Source organism: Neophocaena asiaeorientalis, unplaced genomic scaffold (assembly GCF_003031525.2).
Source record: "Neophocaena asiaeorientalis asiaeorientalis breed wild unplaced genomic scaffold, Neophocaena_asiaeorientalis_V1.1 scaffold150, whole genome shotgun sequence".
NCBI lineage: Eukaryota > Metazoa > Chordata > Mammalia > Artiodactyla > Phocoenidae > Neophocaena > Neophocaena asiaeorientalis.
The window spans coordinates 23,830,601-23,848,503 of record NW_020176571.1 but is presented as its reverse complement, the minus strand read 5'-3'; the positions used below and the strand labels follow the sequence as shown (position 1 = coordinate 23,848,503).

The 17,903-nt window shown below is 42.4% G+C and overlaps 1 protein-coding gene across 4 annotated transcripts in view; it reads left to right on the top strand.

Moving 5' to 3' along the window:
- The first annotated feature begins 6,760 nt into the window (after nt 1–6,760).
- The window catches only part of TMTC1 (transmembrane O-mannosyltransferase targeting cadherins 1), a 261,523-nt gene continuing 250,380 nt past the window's right edge, over nt 6,761–17,903 (top strand). For all 4 annotated transcript variants that reach the window (XM_024733261.1, XM_024733259.1, XM_024733260.1 and 1 more), the window contains exon 1: nt 6,761–7,481. In XM_024733261.1, coding sequence (XP_024589029.1) covers nt 7,180–7,481 — 302 coding nt within the window. In that variant the 5' untranslated portion in view covers nt 6,761–7,179. The remainder of the gene's footprint in view (nt 7,482–17,903) is intronic.

Genomic DNA, 17,903 nt, shown 5'->3' with positions numbered 1-17,903 from the left:
ATAGTCGTTAATTTTGAGCCTCATCCCCTACAAACTGACAATCACACGTGAGTTCCTGAACTTAATCCCCCAGCAGCATTTATGCAGTGGATCTAGGTTTTTATGGGTTTCTTTATTCATTCATCTCCTTCTCTTCCTTCCTTCCTTCCCTCCCTCCTTCCTTCTTTTTGTTTTGTCTTGATTTATTCTTATAACCTTTAAAGATTTTAAGTGGGGGGAAAAAAGAGAGTTTAACATTACAGCTTTGGGGGTGCCTATTGCTTCTTCCATTCTTCTTGGCTGACAGCTATTACGATTTTTAAAAGAAAAAAGTTTGCATTAAAGAAAACATTTTAAAGTAGAAAAATAGTATGAAAGGGCATTTGGGCCAGTCTTCACAGGAATGCCCTTACTTCTGATACCAATTGCAAGTTTGGGGGGTTCCCAAAACCACCCCCAATTTCAATAATTTGCAAGAGGATTCACAGAACTCACTGAAAACTGTTATACTCAACAGTTCTGGATTATTACAGGGAAAGGATGCAGATAGAAATAAGCCAAGAAAGAAGCAAACAGGACACAGTCCAGGAGAAACACCAAATGTAGCTCCTGTTGTCTTCTCTCCATGAAGCCAGGACACGTCACACTCCTGGCATTAATGTGTGACAATATGCACATCGACTGCCAACCAGGGAAGCTCACTCAAGCCTTTGGTACCTAGAGTTTTTATTGGGGCTCATCACACACTGCCTGTATGGCTGACCTATGGGCATCAGCCCCTCCCAGAGGTCAGGCTAATATCTTCGAGGTCAGAACTGATACTTCGTGACCCAAGCTCCCATCATAAACTGCATTGTTTGGCTGTCTGGTGCCCAAAGCCCCCAGCAAAGACTCTCCTGACAGGCAGGATATTCCAGGGGCCTAAAAATTATCTCCTAGCAGCCCAGGGTAAAGGCCAGACCTCTCTTTAGGTAAGGTTAATTCCTCACTACACAAGTATAAATGACCTCCCTGCCCTTGCCCATACATATCACTGAAATTTAAAATAATAATACCAATAGTGGCCAATCTTATTTCATCTGAAAGTGTGCCAGAGTCAGTTCATACTAGTTCACAAAAACTGACTGTTAAATATTTAGGAATTTTGTAAGCTGGTTGTTAAACACAGCCATTATAAAAAGTTTAGTTATATACACTTATATAAATTAAACACAAAGATAATAAATGTTCAAAACATTATTTTCTAATTATTTTACTGTTAATATACTCTTCATCCCATCTACATCTACTGTATCTGTATTGTGAAAATTCTATAGAATGTCATGCATCTCTTCCCATCTCTGTGTTCAGTGATGGTAGCATGAAATCGACTGTGGTTAGAATATTTACACTGTGAAATTCAGCAAATGCTATGAATCAAGACTTTTTTGGATACTCTTTAATTTTGAGAAGCATCTTTCTGTTGATCCAACTATTACTAGAGCTGTTAAGAATATTTTATAGGCTGTGACAACACTGGGATAAATTTCTGATAAATTATTTCAAAATATAATATTTCTAGAGCTGATGATTCCGATGGAATAATTTTTCTAAAAAAATTAACTCTTCATACAAATCAGTTTATTTAAGTCTGAATTTAATTTATGTAAATTTATACAATGGCATTTTAGTGTTTCCTCTGACATTTCCTGTAAATTGTGGAAGTTGTACAAGAAACTAAAAGTGACTTTTTGATTTGTATATAATTAAAATGTAAACTAAAAATGTATGCAATTAAAATTTCATTCATATGAAAATATTGTTTTTCTGTTGTGTACAATAATCTTACATTTTAATTTCCATTTCTAAGACTGTGGATATATGCTTTGCAATGTTGTGGCAGTTTTCAAAACTAGAGATTGTAGACTCTGAAGTCTAGTAAGCACTTCATGTGCTTTACTGCAATATACATGTGTATGCTTTTGTCTTGTAGTAATTTGTTGACAACATTTATTGCCTGAGAGCCAGAAATTGCAAGATCACAGGTAATGTTTTATATTCTTTCGTTTTAATTCTGTGCAGATGCCACAGAGACAAGTTCTGGGGATGAAAGGGAAGGCCAGTTTACCCTCACTAGGAGCCAGCCCCTCCTCTCTCCTGAGGCTGCTGCCACCGCTGCTGCCACCAGTCAGGACCCAGGTCTGGGCACAGCCATTGCTCAGCTCACGTGGCATCCCAGGCTCCAATATTTGCCCTGCCAGGTGCTGGGTCAGCTTCTTCGAGTGCATGTTGCCTGTCTTGCCATGGCCCAAGGGGTGGAGTGGTAGGTATACTTCAATTTCCTTTTTTCCCCCCCTATTTTTCTGTATTTTCTTCAAGAACAGGTAATAGTTAAATAATTAAACAAGAATTTATTTTTTGATGTAAATTATGTTATTAGCACTTTTCCTGAATTTCTGTCTTGTAACATTGCATTTGTCCTGCCAACTAAAGAATGTTGCCCACCATCCAGTTCTACAAAAAAATCAAGTCGTTAGCCACTATAGTCTCTGACCTACAATTCACCTTGAGAGGAATTCAGGGTGAAGTTCAGGATGAGGCACTCTGTGTTCTGGGAAAACTGGCAGAACCGGCCCTCAGAAAGTTAGATATTTTCAGGAGAACATTCAGTGAACCAAGATTCTTGCATCTCCCCATACTTAGAAAAGCACTAAAAACATTAACTGAGATACCTGTTTCTTGTGACTAGCAGTAACCTTCTACAAAGATCTGTGCTTGATTGCACGTACTCCTTTTTTTTTTTAATAGATGCCTTTTAATTTTTATTTTTTTCTAATGTTATTGAAGCATAGTATTGATTTACAATGCTTTGTTAGCTTCTGCTGTACAGAAAAGTGAGTCAGTTAAACATACACATATATCCGCTCTTTTTTAGATTCAATTCCCATATAGGTCATTACAGAGTATTGAATAGAGTTCCCTGTGCTGTTCAGTAGGTTCTTATTAGTTAAATATTCTACATATAGTAGTGTGTATATGTCAATCCCAATATCCCAGTTTATCCCTCCACGGCCCCCTTTCTTCCCTGGTAACCACAAGTTTGTTTCCTACATCTCAACCTCTGTTTTGTAAATAGGTTCATTTGTACCATTTGTTTAGAGTCCACATATAAGCAATATGATATGATATTTGTCTTGCTCTGTCTGACTTACTTCAGCACATACTTCTTTGCCAAAATCACATGTATGCAGACCTCCCCACCAGCTTTTCTGAGCAATGACTCAGAACTATCTGAGAGGCTATAGTCCTCAGCAAGTCCCCAAATAAAACTAAAACCCAGGGCTTCCCTGGTGGTGCAGTGGTTAAGAGTCCGCCTGCTGATGCAGGGGACGCGGGTTCGTGTCCCGGTCCAGGAAGATCCCACATGCCGCGGAGCAGCTGGGCCCGTGAACCATGGCCGCTGAGCCTGCGCATCCGGAGCCTGTGCTCCACAACAGGAGAGGCCACAACAGTGAGATGCCCGCATACCGCAAACAAAACAAAACAAAACCCACAGCTCTCACATTGTGAGTTTTTACTTCAGTCAACAGTTTCTTTATATCCCGGTACCTGAACAGGGTATATTGGGCTGAAATTGTAGTGGGCAGTAATTTGAAATTTGTTTTATTAAATTATCTACTTGCCCTTGATTTATTTTTAGTTGTGTCCCAATTTCTTTCAGAGTTATGGTCCACATTAATTTGTATGAGCCTCAGAGAAGCCCTTCATAATAATTTATGTTTTAAATTGCTCTGAGGGGACAAAAGGTGTCTTAGAAGGTAGTATTGTTCTAATTAGAAATCCTTTAAAAATAATCAGAGACAAAGTAACAAGAATTAACTTAGTTTGCTTTGGGGCCTCTTTGTTAGGCAAGGTGAGTGCTTTACACCTTAAGCAGAGGGATAATGAGGTGGCATATCAGTGCAGACCTTCTCTCTCTGACATCAATACTTTTACACTATTTTTCTGTAACACAGAACAGTATTGGATCAGGAAATGATGGGGCTGCAAAGGAATGGTTTACTTTTATTTTTTTATTATTTTTTTTAACATCTTTACTGGAGTATAATTGTTTTACAATGCTGTTAGTTTCTACTTTGTAACAAAGTGAATTAGCTATATGTATACATATATCCCCATATCCCCTCCCCCTTGCATCTCCCTCCCACCCTCCCTATCCCACCCCTCTAGCTGGTCACAAAGCACCAAGTTGATCTCCCTGTGCTATGCAGCTGCTTCCCACTAGCTATCTATTTTACATTTGGTAGTGTATATATGTCAATGCTACTCTCTTACTTTGTCCCAGCTTACCCTTCCCCCACCCCATGTCTTCAAGTCCATTCTCTATGTCTGTGTCTTTATTCCTGTCCTGCCCCTAGGTTCATCAGAACCATTTTTTTTTTAGATTCCATATATATGTGTTAGCATACATATATAGTATTTGTTAGTATTTGTTTTTCTCGTTCTGACTTACTTCACTCTGTATGACAGACTCTAGGTCCATCCACCTCACTACAAATACCTCAATTTCGTTTGTTTTTATGGCTAAGTAAAATTCCATTGTATATATGTGCCACAGCTTCTTTATCCATTCATCTGTCGATGGACACTTAGGTTGCTTCCATGTCCTGGCTATTGTAAATAGAGCTGCAATGAACATTGTGGTACATGACTCTTTTTGAGTGATGTTTTTCTCAGAGTATATGCCCGGTAGTGGGATTGCTGGGTCATATGGTAGGAACTGTTTACTTTTAAAAATTAGTTACTTATTACTTTGTCCTTGAGAGGACTTGAGGTATCTCATTATTTTAAAGTACATTCATCCCAAATTCATCATCCAAACTAAATAGAATGGAGATGCCAGTCAGTCTACAGCCCATCTTGATGAAACTCTCTGTGCTCAGAAATCTGGAATCCTACTTAGAGGTTTCCTTCCTCTTTGCTGCCTTTTATTGTCTTTTTGGAGTCCAGCTTTGTCCTTCTTCCTTTCTCTCTATTGTCATGGAGAATTCTGATAAGTGTTTTCTTCTAAAAAAGATAACAACTCAGAACAGAACAGGGTGGGCAAGCTGTGCCTCCTACAAGGGTGATTTAAGGGAGAAAAGGCCTGCTCTCTTTAAAAATCTACAATTAGAGGCACTCTTTGGGAGTAAGATATTGTCTCAAGAAAGCCTCTATTAATTGTAGGTAAGGACTGATACATTGGCTTATTACACCTACTATCATTTCAGCAAGGACAAATTCACTGTCTTAGTCAGCTGTTAACTCAGAAGGTTGTTAGACTTTTATGGTATTAATCTTACACACACACACTTACACACGTACACAATTTGAGCAGCTTTGGTCATCCAGCCCAGTACTTAGCATATTGTAGCACAACATATACTTTCGTATATTTTTATTAAGTTAATGGGCAGGTGAAGAAGAAAGGCTGTAGTGTGTTCTTTGAGGAGATGGTTGACACAGGTATGTGTAGGGTCTGGATATGAAAGCTACCCAGGGTTAAAAACTTTTGATGCAAGGATGAATACATTTCTCTGTCACTAATTTCTAAGTCACTAAAAAACAAAGTGAAATGGATAAAAACATCCTGACTTGGAATATATTCGTCTTATTTCATTGAGTTTTCAACTGCTCAGATATATCTTAAACTTTTTAAGAAATAAATTGGTGCCCAAAAGAGTCACAAAAACATTCAGTCAGTATAAGAGTGATTTCTGCCTTTTTTTCTACTCTTTTTCTTTTTTTTTAGATCATCAAAACTCTTAAGGATTTTGGAAGGATGATAATAATATGGCGAATTTTGTATATATTTTAAGTTTCTCTATCTGGATGCATCAGATTCCAGGTAACTTCAATGACACACAGCAATAGAAATTTACAAGGGCCTCAAAGAGTTAACAGATTTTTCAAACCTGGACAAATTCTACTGATCCTCATCTCAACGGTATACTTAGTTTATATTATAATTAGTATTTTTTTAAAAAGAAAACAACCGTTCAGAAAACCTGGAAGATGGGAAGCCAAAGCCAGAGGCCTTAAAGCAGTTTGGTTTTTTGTTTTTGTTTTAAATCGTATTGACTTAGCAGGAAGAGTTCAAACACGCTCACAGCGTAGGAAATAATCAGACCCAAGTGACCCACTTAAATGGGAAGAAAAAGTAATTTGCTTGGCATCTCCCAGATTGTTTTAAGAGCCGTAGTAAAAAAACAAAACGAGGAGGAATGTTTCAGAAGCCAATTCGGAGCCCAAACCCAAACCAAAAATCGAACCTGAGACTTTATAAGGGTGAGCAGAGCAATGGGCGGTAAAGGAAAACAGCCGATGGCTCCTGGGAACAAACCGGGGCAGGGCGGGCAGGAGACGCCCCCGCCAGGGAGACCCTCGCTCGGTTTTCAGAAAGATGCTTCAGAAGCTTCATTTCCCTGCGGTTTCCACCCCCGGAGGCTGCAACCTCTGGTCGCGGGGCGGTGGGGACCGAAAGCCCGGGAAGGAGACCGCGGGGGAGGCGAGCGCGAAGCGGGGCGGGAGAGCGTGGCCCGCGGGCCGCCCGTGCTGTTGTCCGGGGTGCTGAAAAGCCGGGGACGTCCCGGGCGGCGGCAGCCACTGCTCCCTCCCTGAAGGCGGGCGGGGGGTTCAGGCTGAGCACCTGCTAAGCCCGTCCTGGCCCGGGGCCTGGAGGTGCCCATCAGGAGGCCCTCCCCGGACCCTGCTGGGGTACATGTTGGGAGGCGGAGAGCATCTCGGATGCCCCTTCCCCGCCGCTCCCGGTAGCCCCGCACGTTGACCCCGCTCCACCTGAGCGCTGACTCTCGCCGCCCGGCGCCGCTGCGCCCGCGGGCTGAGCGCGCGACCAGCCGGGGCGCGAGGGGAGGGTGCGGGACATGGGGGCGAAAGCGGCGCCGGTCCCGGGATTGGGGGGTGGAGGCGATTGAGAGCGGGGCATGCGCAGTGGGGCGGAGGAGGTGGCGATGGCCAGGGGAGGCGGGGGGACTGCTGTTTATTTGCAGCTGGGCCAACTCGGCGGTGCAGGCGGCGGCGGAGCGCGGGGCGCTACCTGCAGGTCCAGCTGCCGCCGACTATGCCCGAGCCCACCTCCGGGCAGCCGCCGCGCGCCGCCCGGTCCCCGGCTGGGGACGATGCCAGACGCCCGGGAGAGGCCAGGGCAGCGGCGGCGGCGCGATGGTAGTGACAAGCTCTGCCCGAGGCGGCGGCGGGGACCGCGCGCCCTCCAGGCGGCGGGGCTGCGGACTTTCGGCGCCTGGGGCCGCGGCGCTGCTGGTCGGGGCGAGCTGCCTGTGCTACGGCCGCTCCCTGCAGGGCGAGTTCGTGCACGACGACGTGTGGGCGATCGTCAACAACCCCGACGTGCGGCCCGGCGCCCCGCTGCGCTGGGGCATCTTCTCCAACGACTTCTGGGGCAAGGGCATGGCCGAGAACACCAGCCACAAGTCCTACCGGCCGCTCTGCGTCCTCACCTTCAAGTGAGTCCCTCACCCCTTGCTCGCGGCCGCCGCCGTTTCTCCTCAGCCCCAACCCGGGCTGGGAGAAGTTGCGGGACTGGCTTGGGGGCCGTTTCTTTTCTCGCCGCCCCTTCCCCTCCACGCCTCCCTCCTCTCCAGGCTGCCCACGCCCCTCTGCTCAGTGGTCCTCCGCCCGGCTGCCTGGGGCTCCCGGGGCGGTTCAGGAGGCGCGGGCCGGGACTTGGAATTGAGTTTCTCGAGAGTCTGCGCTCTGGGCGGGCAGGTCTCTGGGGCCAGGGCTGGGAGGGGTCTGGTGGAGCCCACCCGCCTCCGCACAGCTCACCCCCGTGGTACGGTGGCTAAATGAGACCAGCGCGGGTCCGACGAGCTCCGGGCGGGTGGCTGTGGCGGTGAAGCTTCGAAGTTGGGGGTTTCTCGGCGGCTGCTGGTGAGCTGTGCAGACGGGGAGTGTGTCGGCTCCTTGGGAGTCGTGAGCTGCCAGGGCTTGCGTGGGTTTGGGGAGGAGCAGCACAGCGGGCAGAGGCGCTCTCCCGACCTGCAGACTTGGCTGCTCCTGGAGCCTCGCCGATCTTCGGGAAGGGCTCCAGATTTAGACTTTAAAAGGTGCAAAGCAAAGGAAGGCAGGAAAGCGTGGGATCCTCTGGGGGTCCTGGCGTCTCAGTTGAAGTAGTGTTTCTTTTACAATCTCGGAGTCATGATTCAGCATTTCAAGTGTGAATAAGGTGCAAAGGGAATCGGGAGAACGCCAGGGTTTTGCGGGGTGGAGTATTTTCTTGAATTTAAAAGACGGCTAGCTTCAGGTGGAAGGGGAGAAAGGCTGATGCCAGGGGAGTGCTGGCTCGCGCGTCATGAGCTTGACTCAGCTCCTTATAATTTGGCTCAGCATTTAAGCTTATAATGTGCCGGACAGAACTGTTGAAATAATATTGGTTCAGTAACATCAGCGTTTTAAGCATTTTCCAACGGGTGTAATATGAACCCGTCTTTGTGGTACTGGTCATTCGAGACAGGGTAAACAGCTTGAAAAGCCTGCCCAGGCCGGGAGGCCGAGGTCTCTTGACAGGTGGCTGATGACTTAGAAAAGGAAACCAGAGCGATTGTACTTAATTCTTCAACTGAAAGTTGAATGTTTTAAGGCGGGTGAGGAAATAGCACATTTGACTCTGAAGAGAGTATTTTATAAACATTTATCCTTTTGGAAAGCGGTTTTGTTTTTCAGCTGAAAGATAATCTCAGCTACTAAGTTGCTCAGTCCTTTTTTTCCCTAAATGTTTCTTAAAATGGCACATTCTTAGATGGCACGATATGTGTGTAACTTCTAAATTGACCTGCTTTTTCATTTATTACAGAGGTTTGTTGATTAGTTTAAGGTGTGGTAGCTCACAGCATGAGGTGTGCTGGGCCTATAACAGCCACGGAGACCATCTAGGTCCCTCCTCTGAGCTTTTTCCATGTACAAAGATCAGGGTCAAATGCCTGTGCCCACTTGGAGGGTGGGGAAGAGTGTCTTCACTTCTTGACTTTCTAAAAAAAAAACTTTTTTTAATTCGTGCAGGAGGTGGCAGGGACAGAAGAGAGAGAAGGGGAGGAAAAGAGTAGACAGTGAGGCAAGGCCATTGATGAAGAGGAAAGCAGGCGTCGTGCAGAACAGGGGCAAAGGAGAAGGAGAATTGAGGGGGCAGGGGGCACCTCTTCATTTATGATGCTCACTGGTTATAAAAAGCAGGCTGGTTGCTAAGATGCATTGCTCTTTGTAGAGTGTGTCTTAGTGGCTGTGTAAGATATACCTTTTTTTTTGAGAAGATTGAATTACAAGTCTAGGGTGCACTAACTGGAAAGTAATAGTGCCTCTTCAGAAAGAGAAATTTAACTAACCTTTCTGTACTCACAGGCATTGATTTGAATAAGATGTGGAGGCTTTCTCATCACAGTCACCTGAGGTGAAACTGCATCTTCCAGCGTAATAGCGTGAGGCTGGGCATGTATAAGGGACGACGTTAATGGATGTTAGGCCCACACAACTCTGAAGATTGTTGTAAGGAAGGACAGAAAATCACATTTATTAACTATTCAGTGTGAACCAAGCATTGGCCTAGGAGCTCTACATAGATCATGACTTTAATGATTTTTAGTTTAGGTAATTGGTGAAAACACAAAGTGGCCTTTGAAATATATTCAAACTATCTTAACTGTATCTTAAGCTTGTTTGAGCAGAAATTTTGAGAATTGAAAACCATTCAATTAATTAATGATTAATTTTGTTGTAAGAACACCTAACGAGATCTACCATCTTAAATTTTTAAGTGCACAATACAGTATTGTCAGCTATAATGTTGTACAGCCGCTCTGTAGCACTTATTCCTCTAGTATAATTGAAACTATATACCTGTTGAACAGTAACTCTTGGTGCCCCTCTCCTCTCATCCTGCCCTTGGCAACCACCATTTTACTATCTATTTCTATGAGTTTGACTACTTTAGGTACCTCACATAAGTGGACTTCTGCGACTGGCTTATTTCACGTAGCATAATGCTCTCCAAGTTCTTCCATGTTTTTGCACATTGCACGATTTCCTCCTTTTTAAGGCTGAATAATATTACATCGTGTATATATATCACTTTTCTTTATCCATTCATCTAATGATAGACACTTAGGTTGTTTTTATATCTTGGTTATTGTGAATAATGCAGTGAACACGGGAGTGCATATATCTCTTCAAGATCCCGATTTCAATTCTTTTGGATATATACCCAGAAGTAGGATTGCTGAATCATATGGTAATTGTATTTTTAACTTTTTGAGAAAACTCTATCCTGTTTTCCATGGTGGCTGCACCATTTTACTTTCTAGCCAGTAGTGTACAAGGGTTCCAAATTCTTCACATCCTTGCCAATGCTTACCTTTTTTTTTCATAAAAGCCAACCTAACAGGAGTGAGGTGATAACTCATTGTGGTTTTGATTTGCATGATTAGTGCATGATTTGCATGATTAGATTTTGATGATTAGTGATGTAAGCATCTTTCCAAGTACCTATTGGCCATTTGTATGTCTTCTTTGGAAAAATGTCTATTCAAGTTCTTTGCCCATTTTAAAATCAGGTTATTTAATTTCTTCTGCTTTAAGTTGTAGGAATTCCTTATGTATTTTAGATATTAACAACATATCAGATATTTGGTTTGCACATATTTTCTCCTCTTCTGTAGGTTGCCTTTTCACTCTGTTGATTTGTTTCCTTTGCTGTGCAAAGGCTTTATGGTTTGATGTAATCCCACTTGTCTAATTTTGCTTTTATTGTTTGTACTTTTGTTATCACATCTAAGAGACCACTGCCAAACCTAACATCATGAAGTTTTTCCCCTGTATTTTTCTTCGAGGAGTTTTACAGTTTCAGGTCTTACATATAAATTTTTGATACATTTTTGGGTTGATTTTTGTGTACGTTGTAAGATAAGGGTCTAGTTTCATTCTTTTGCATGTGGATAACCAGTTTTCCCAATACCATGTATTGAAGAGACTGTACTTTCCCCATTGTGTATTCTTGGAACCCTTGTTAAAGATCATTTGACCACATACATGTGGGTTAATTTCTCTATTCTTTTCCATTGGTCTATATGTCTGTTTTTATGCCAGTATTGTACTAATTACTGTAACACTGGAATATATTTTGTAGTCAGGAAGTGTGGTACCTTTAGCTTTGTTCTTCTTGATCTATTCAGGTCCTTTTGTGGTCAGTATGAAATTTATGATTTTTTTCTTTTTCTGTAAAAAATGCCTTGGGATTTTGATAGGGGTTACATTGAATCTGTAGATGGCTTTGGGTGATATGGACATTTTAACAATATTAAGTCTTCCCATTCATGAACATCGGATGTCTTTCCATTTATTTGTGTCTTTAATTTCTCTCATCAGTGATTTGTAGTTGTAAGTGTATACGTTTTTCATCTCTTTGGTTAAGTTTATTCCTAAGTATTTGATTCTTTTTGATGCTATAGTAAATGAGATTGTTTTCTTAATTTTGGATAGTTCATTCTTAGTGTATAGAAATACGGCTGATGTTTGTACGCTGATTTTTGTATTCTGCAACTTTACTGAATTTGTGTATTAGTTCTGATAGATTTTTGGTGGCATCTTTAGGGTTTCTACATATAAGATCATGTCATCTGTAAACAGTGATAATTCTACTTCTTCCTTTCAGATTTAGATATCTTTTATTTATTTTCCTTGCCTAATTGCTCTACCTAGGACTTCCAGTTCTACGCTGAATAGAAATGACAAGCGTGGGCATTCATGCCTTGTTCCTGATCTTAGGAGGAAAGTTTTCAGTTTTTCACTGTTGAGTATGATGTTAGCTGTGGCCTATTCATAAATGTTCTTTTTTATGTTGAGGTAAATTCCCTATAAACCTAGTTTGTTGAGAGTTTTTTACCATTAAATTGTGTTGAATTTCATCAGATGTTTTTTTCTGCATCTATTTACGATGATCATGTGATCTTTATTGTTTACTTTGTTAACGTAGTGTATCACATTAACTGACTTGCGTGTGTTGAGCCATCTTGGCACCCCAGTGATAAAACCCGCTTGTTCATGGTGTATGATTTTTTTTTTAATGTGTCGTTGAATTTGGTTTGCTAGTATTTTGTTGTGGATTTTTGCATCTGGGTTCATCAGGGAAATTGGCCTATACTTTTCTTTTCTTGTAGTGTCTTTATCTGGCTTTGCAAAGCCATTTTTTAAAAAACACGTTGAATTTTGAGATAATTGTACTTTCCCATGCAATTGTAAGTAATAATATAGAAATCCCTCATATCCTTTATCCATTTTCCCTGGTGGTAACATCTTGCATAGCTATAGTACACAGTCACAACCAGGGGGTTGACATAGATACAATCCACAGTTTTTATTCAGGTTTCATCAGTTTTACATAAATTCTTTTTCTTTTTGTTGAATGTATATTTAGTCTATGCAGTTTTATCATGTGAGACTACCATCACAGTCAAGATATAAAACGGTTCTATCACAAAGAGCCTTCATGTTTTCCTATCATAGCTATAGACACCTAATTGATAACAGCTACTAATATGTACTCCATCTCTATGTAATTTTGTCATTTCAAGAATGTTCCATTTAGAACCATACAGGGTGTAAACTTTGAGACTTTTTTGCTCTTGGAATAATTCTCTGGAGTTTATTCAGATTGTTGCATGTATCAATAGTTCATTCCGTTTTATTGCTCAGTAATATTCCATTGAATGCATGTATCACAGTGTGTTTAGTTATTCATCTGTTAAAGGACTTCTGGGTTGTTTCCAGGTTTTAGCTATTACAAATAGTGCCACTACAAACATTCATTTACAGGTTTTTATGTGAACAAGTAGTTGTTTCTCTGGGATACATGTTCAGGAGTACAATTGCTGGGTCATATGGTAGTTGCATGTTTAGTTTTTTAAGAAACTGATAAACTGTTTTCCATCCATCCTATCAGCAGTGTATGTTTCTCTGCTTCCTCACCAGATTTGGTATTGTCACTGTTTTTTATTGTAGGCATTCTGGTAGGTGTGAAGTTGTGGCTTTAATTAGCATTTCCCTAATGGCTGATGGTGTTAAATTTTTTTTCATGTGTCTATTTGCCTTCTGTATGTCCTCTTTGTTAAACTTTCTCTTCATATTTTTTGTTGATTTTCTAAATGGATCTTTTTCTAAATGTCGAGTTTTGCGGTTTCTTTATACATATTAGAAATAAATCCTTTGTCAGATATGTGGTTGGTAACTATTTCCTTCTACTCTATAGGTAGTCTTTTGAGCTTCTTAACAGGGTTTTTCCCTGTGCAAAACTCAAACTGATTTTTTTAATTAAAAGTATTATCTTTGATTTAGTGAATGAACGTCACACATACTAACGGCTAGAAATTCTCTTAAGAATAAACAATAAAAATTTTATTTATTTATTTATAAAGATGTGTAATGCTTTTTTCTTCTTCATTTTAATTTTTTGGCTGCACCAAAGATCCGTACTGGGGATCTTAGTTCCCTGACCAGGGATCAAACCTTTGCCCCCTGCAGTGGAGTCTTAGCCACTGGACCACCGGGGAAGTCCCTGTAATGCTTGTTATTATAAAGGTACTTGTGTAGAAAGAGACTATTCACAGTTTTTCTCACATAAGAAATGGGCAGCAGTTGAAGTGAGGAAATGGATTATTAGAATGTCTCCTTTTACCGGTTTGGAGGGCAGGGCACAATGGAAAATGAAGGCAGCTTATGAAGGTGCAGTGATTTGTATCATATCAATTTAGCTAACTGGAACTGCGACTTAGAAATTCCTTTCCTGTGTTGTACAGGGCAAGGGCTGGACAGGAGAAATTTCTTCGAGGTTTGGAAAGTGAAAGTGAAGTGGTTACTGTCGAGGATTCTTGGCCTCCTTAATCAATAGAAATTGAACTGAGACCAGACAAATTCAGGCAAGGCTTTATTGGGGCCCCTGCTGCAGCAGGGGGCAGTGAGAACAAGCAACAGGTTCCTTTGCCTGTTCTCGCTTCCTGAGGGGGGCCAGCTTGTTCCTTACATGGGGTGAGGGTAGGAGTGTGTCCAGGGGTCAGGCCAGACGGGTGACTTAGGTGGTTTGCCCACCCATTAGGTGGTGTTGGGTGCAGGGGGCGTGCGCAGCATCCTGTTTGTGCTCAGGGCCCTTCAAAAGTGGCAGTTGGGTTTTTGGTCTCTTTGAATGTTTTATCCAGAATTTGCCCCAGCTGGGCATGCAAGCAGTTATTTTTAGTCCCATATAGTTTCTTTGTATCTTGTTGCTCAAGGAGAGGTTTCTCCAGGTGCAAGCATTGCAGCACTGCAGCAAAGGGTCTCAGGTTCCAGCCTGTATCAAAGTGGCCGTGTTCCCGAAAGTGCAGTCCCACTGCTCACCGCTGGAAAGCCAGTACTTGAGAGGAAAGGTTGGTGGAAAAGAAAGTTTGCTTATTTCGGAGGCGACAACTGGGGGAGAAGGTGGACCCATGTCCAAAGTTCAACTCCCCACTGACAGTCAGCGGACAGGAGCTTTTAAAGGGGTGTTTCAGGGATGTATAGGCGGAGGGAGGGGGCCGTGTACAGGAACAGCACAATCAGCTCTGACAGTCATCTTGAACTTGGTCATGCGGTGGTGGTCTGATCAGCATCATCTTGATTGTTTTCAACACAGGGTCGGTTCCAGGGTTGGTTTGTGCCCATCTCTTTGAGGCCAGTTCTTGTAATTGTGGCAGTTTATGTGATGGCTACAGTCTGGTCATCAGGTAGTTAACTTCTTCCACCTGATGGGGGTTTCAGTATTTACAAAACAGCTCAAAAGATATGGCTCAGGATATTATCTATAGCCCTTGAGGAGGAACTAAAAGTCCTTGACTTTGCTTAATGACTAAACTATCTAGTCTTGTTTGAATGCTTTCCTTTGCTTCTGCATTTTCTCACTTCTCTGATTAAATTTTTTCTTTGACTGAAGATTTTCTACAGACAAAAGGCGGGCGGAGGACATGGGGTCGGGACCGGGTGGGGTCTGTCCTGGGAAGGCCACATAGGGTCCTGTTCTGTTTCAGCCATGTACCCACTCAGAAGGTGTGTGTAGGTTTGGTGTGGCGCAGCTCACGCTGGTTGCCCCAGGCTTGCTGAGTAACCTGCTCTGGTGTGCAACAGCAGCTAATTCTGCAGCTCCTCCGGAATTCTCCAGATCTCCTTTAGCTACTTGGAATCATAGTGCAGGTATGTGTGCAGCACTGTGGAGACTGCTGGCCTGTTTGCAAGCCACTCCCATCGTTAAAGTTGGAGCCTAGGAGGCTGCAAGAAACAGAAGTGTATTCTAGTTAATCTTTGTGGGTTCCAGTCCCTCCTTCCTTTCCCCTACTTCAAGTCCATCCTTCCTTCTCGAATGCCTGCATGATTGTGGAAGGTCAAAACTCTGCAGCAAATTCCTGCTGCTGTATCATTCCTGATCTGCTTCTCTGGTCAAACTTTAACTGATACAAATAATAATTTCTTTGTGTTGCTTGAAGTGAATTTAGAATTCTAATGAATTTCTGTCTCTAGTCAAATCTTCTGTTCAGTCTTTTCATAATCTCACTTCCAAGGGCACACAGGACTATTTTTGGACTGTTGTAGAGCAGAATCAAAACATCTGTGAAAACTTAATCTGCAGCAGTAACCTTTTTTATTTTTCTTCATCCTTCACTGGCCATGACGTGTTTTTCACTGTGGAATCAGGTGAAGCACATTAAGTCACTTTGTAGACACTGAATTGACACAGAACCAAACCTCCTAATGCCCGTAACGCCCACCTTGAAAAATGGTCCTGATTGATATAAAAGGTGCTTAGCTTTTAAAATTTTATTTCCTTTCTACCCCCCTTTCTCTTGAGGAGAAGCTCCTGCTGGATTGTTAGCGGTGCCATTCCATATCAAGAAGCAAGGAGAAGCTTCCTTCAACAAGAAAGGACCAGCGGTTTTTCCATGTTAATGATGGGGAAGCGAAGGCAAATTAAATGACCTCAATTCTCTTTCCATGTTTAGGCTGTTGAATCATAGTATTCTACTAGTTCGCTATAAAGTTTTATTTTATTGAAGGCTCTGATGGTAATATAAACCAGATGAGTGAAAGTGGCTGGTTTAAAATGTCAGAGTTAAAAAATAGAATATCTTAATATGTGCAGCTGTAAGGATTTGCAACATTTTAATGTTTAGATCTTGAGAGTTTTTTTGCGTCAGTTTGCATCTTCTAGTCACAAATGATATGCCAACCATGAAAATCAGCTCTAACCGCTGTGCCCAAAACCTAAAAGAAATGGTTTGATTTGACCTCTATGGGAATTCATTTTGAGATAGTCTATTGCTACAAGACATAATTTTGTTTTCTAAGTCTGTGATAGGAGACAAGTGAAGACTGTTTAGGATGTTTGACTAGATTGTCTAGGATGTTCAGTGATGGATGTAGTTAAGAAAAAATGTGATTGGAGGCAATAAAGATTTTATAGAGAAAAATGAAAAAAAAAGTCCTCTGAAAATTTCATGCCAAACTAAGTTTATCTTAGAAACCCCAAGACGAGGAGGTTAGCATCCTTGCCTGTTAGGATATGCTTTAGACGTAAGATAGCCTTTAGCTACAGTCTGTCTGGTGGTGTAGGAGGGATAGAAAATGAGAAGAATATATTTCTGTATCATGAGGGTTTTTTTTTTTTTTTTGCGGTATGCGGGCCTCTCACTGTTGTGGCCTCTCCTGTTGCGGAGCACAGGCTCCGGACACGCAGGCTCAGCGGCCATGGCTCACGGGCCCAGCCGCTCCGCGGCATGTGGGATCTTCCCGGACTGGGGCATGAACCCGTGTCCCCTGCATCAGCAGGCGGACTCTCAACCACTGCGCCACCAGGGAAGCCCCAAACATATATACCTTTGAAAGAAAAAAAACATTTGCTAAAAATTGACAGCTCAGTTATAGGTATAACTAACTATATTATATTTGGTGTTGATCTGTTCATTTTTGTTATTTACTGACTCACTTCTGGAAGATTTTTCTTCTGGGACTTGCTTTCTTCTGTGGTCACTGATCTTCCTGCCCTCAGTTTCCTCACCCTTTCTTTGATCCAGTCGCTACTCTGAGTACTATGTGACAATAGAGACTGTAATGGCCTCCTTCTGACCGGCTCCCTTTTGCCTGACCCCTCCCTACAGCTTCCTCAGAGCCAGGTGAGGATGAGTTTTGCCTTGGCCTCAGGGCACCATCTCCCTGCTGCACTTTTATTTACATTGGTGCCTTGGAACCGCATCCTTTGGTTCTTTATATACGTGAAGTGATGACGATTTGCTGATTTATTCCTGGTACTGGAGGGAATGCAAAAGAAGAGCAACTAAAATGGTTAAGGGCCTAAGGGATTCTCCTTAGAGGAAAAACGAGAAGAACCAGATGTCGTTGTTTATTGGCTGAATGATCTAAGACTATGGAAAGCATTTAGAAGTATGAGAGCTGTAATGAAGGCAGGAGGTAAGAAGAAGAAAAATGAACGGGGATATAGGAAGACGGGAGAACTAGAACCGGGCTGTGGAAAGTCACCCGGAAGGTGTTGGAGAACCCATCATTTGAGACACCAAAAACAGAAGATGAGGGGTACATTTAATTTTTTCTTTTCCCAGGTTTATAGTTTTACTGGAAAAGAATGTATGTTGTGTTGTTGCTGAGAAAACTGGATATTTTCTGGCAAGCATGGCAACCATATGCAGCCTTACCTTAAGCTTTGAGACCTGGGTATTGTTGTTCTGAGTATCACCTGTCTTGAATCACTGGGTTGCTTAGGGCAGACCTCTGGGCCCCATCTCAGATCTACTGGCTTAAAATATCTTGGGATGGGATTAGGGAATCAGCAGTTGCAATTAGCACACTGGTGATTGAGATCCAGGGAA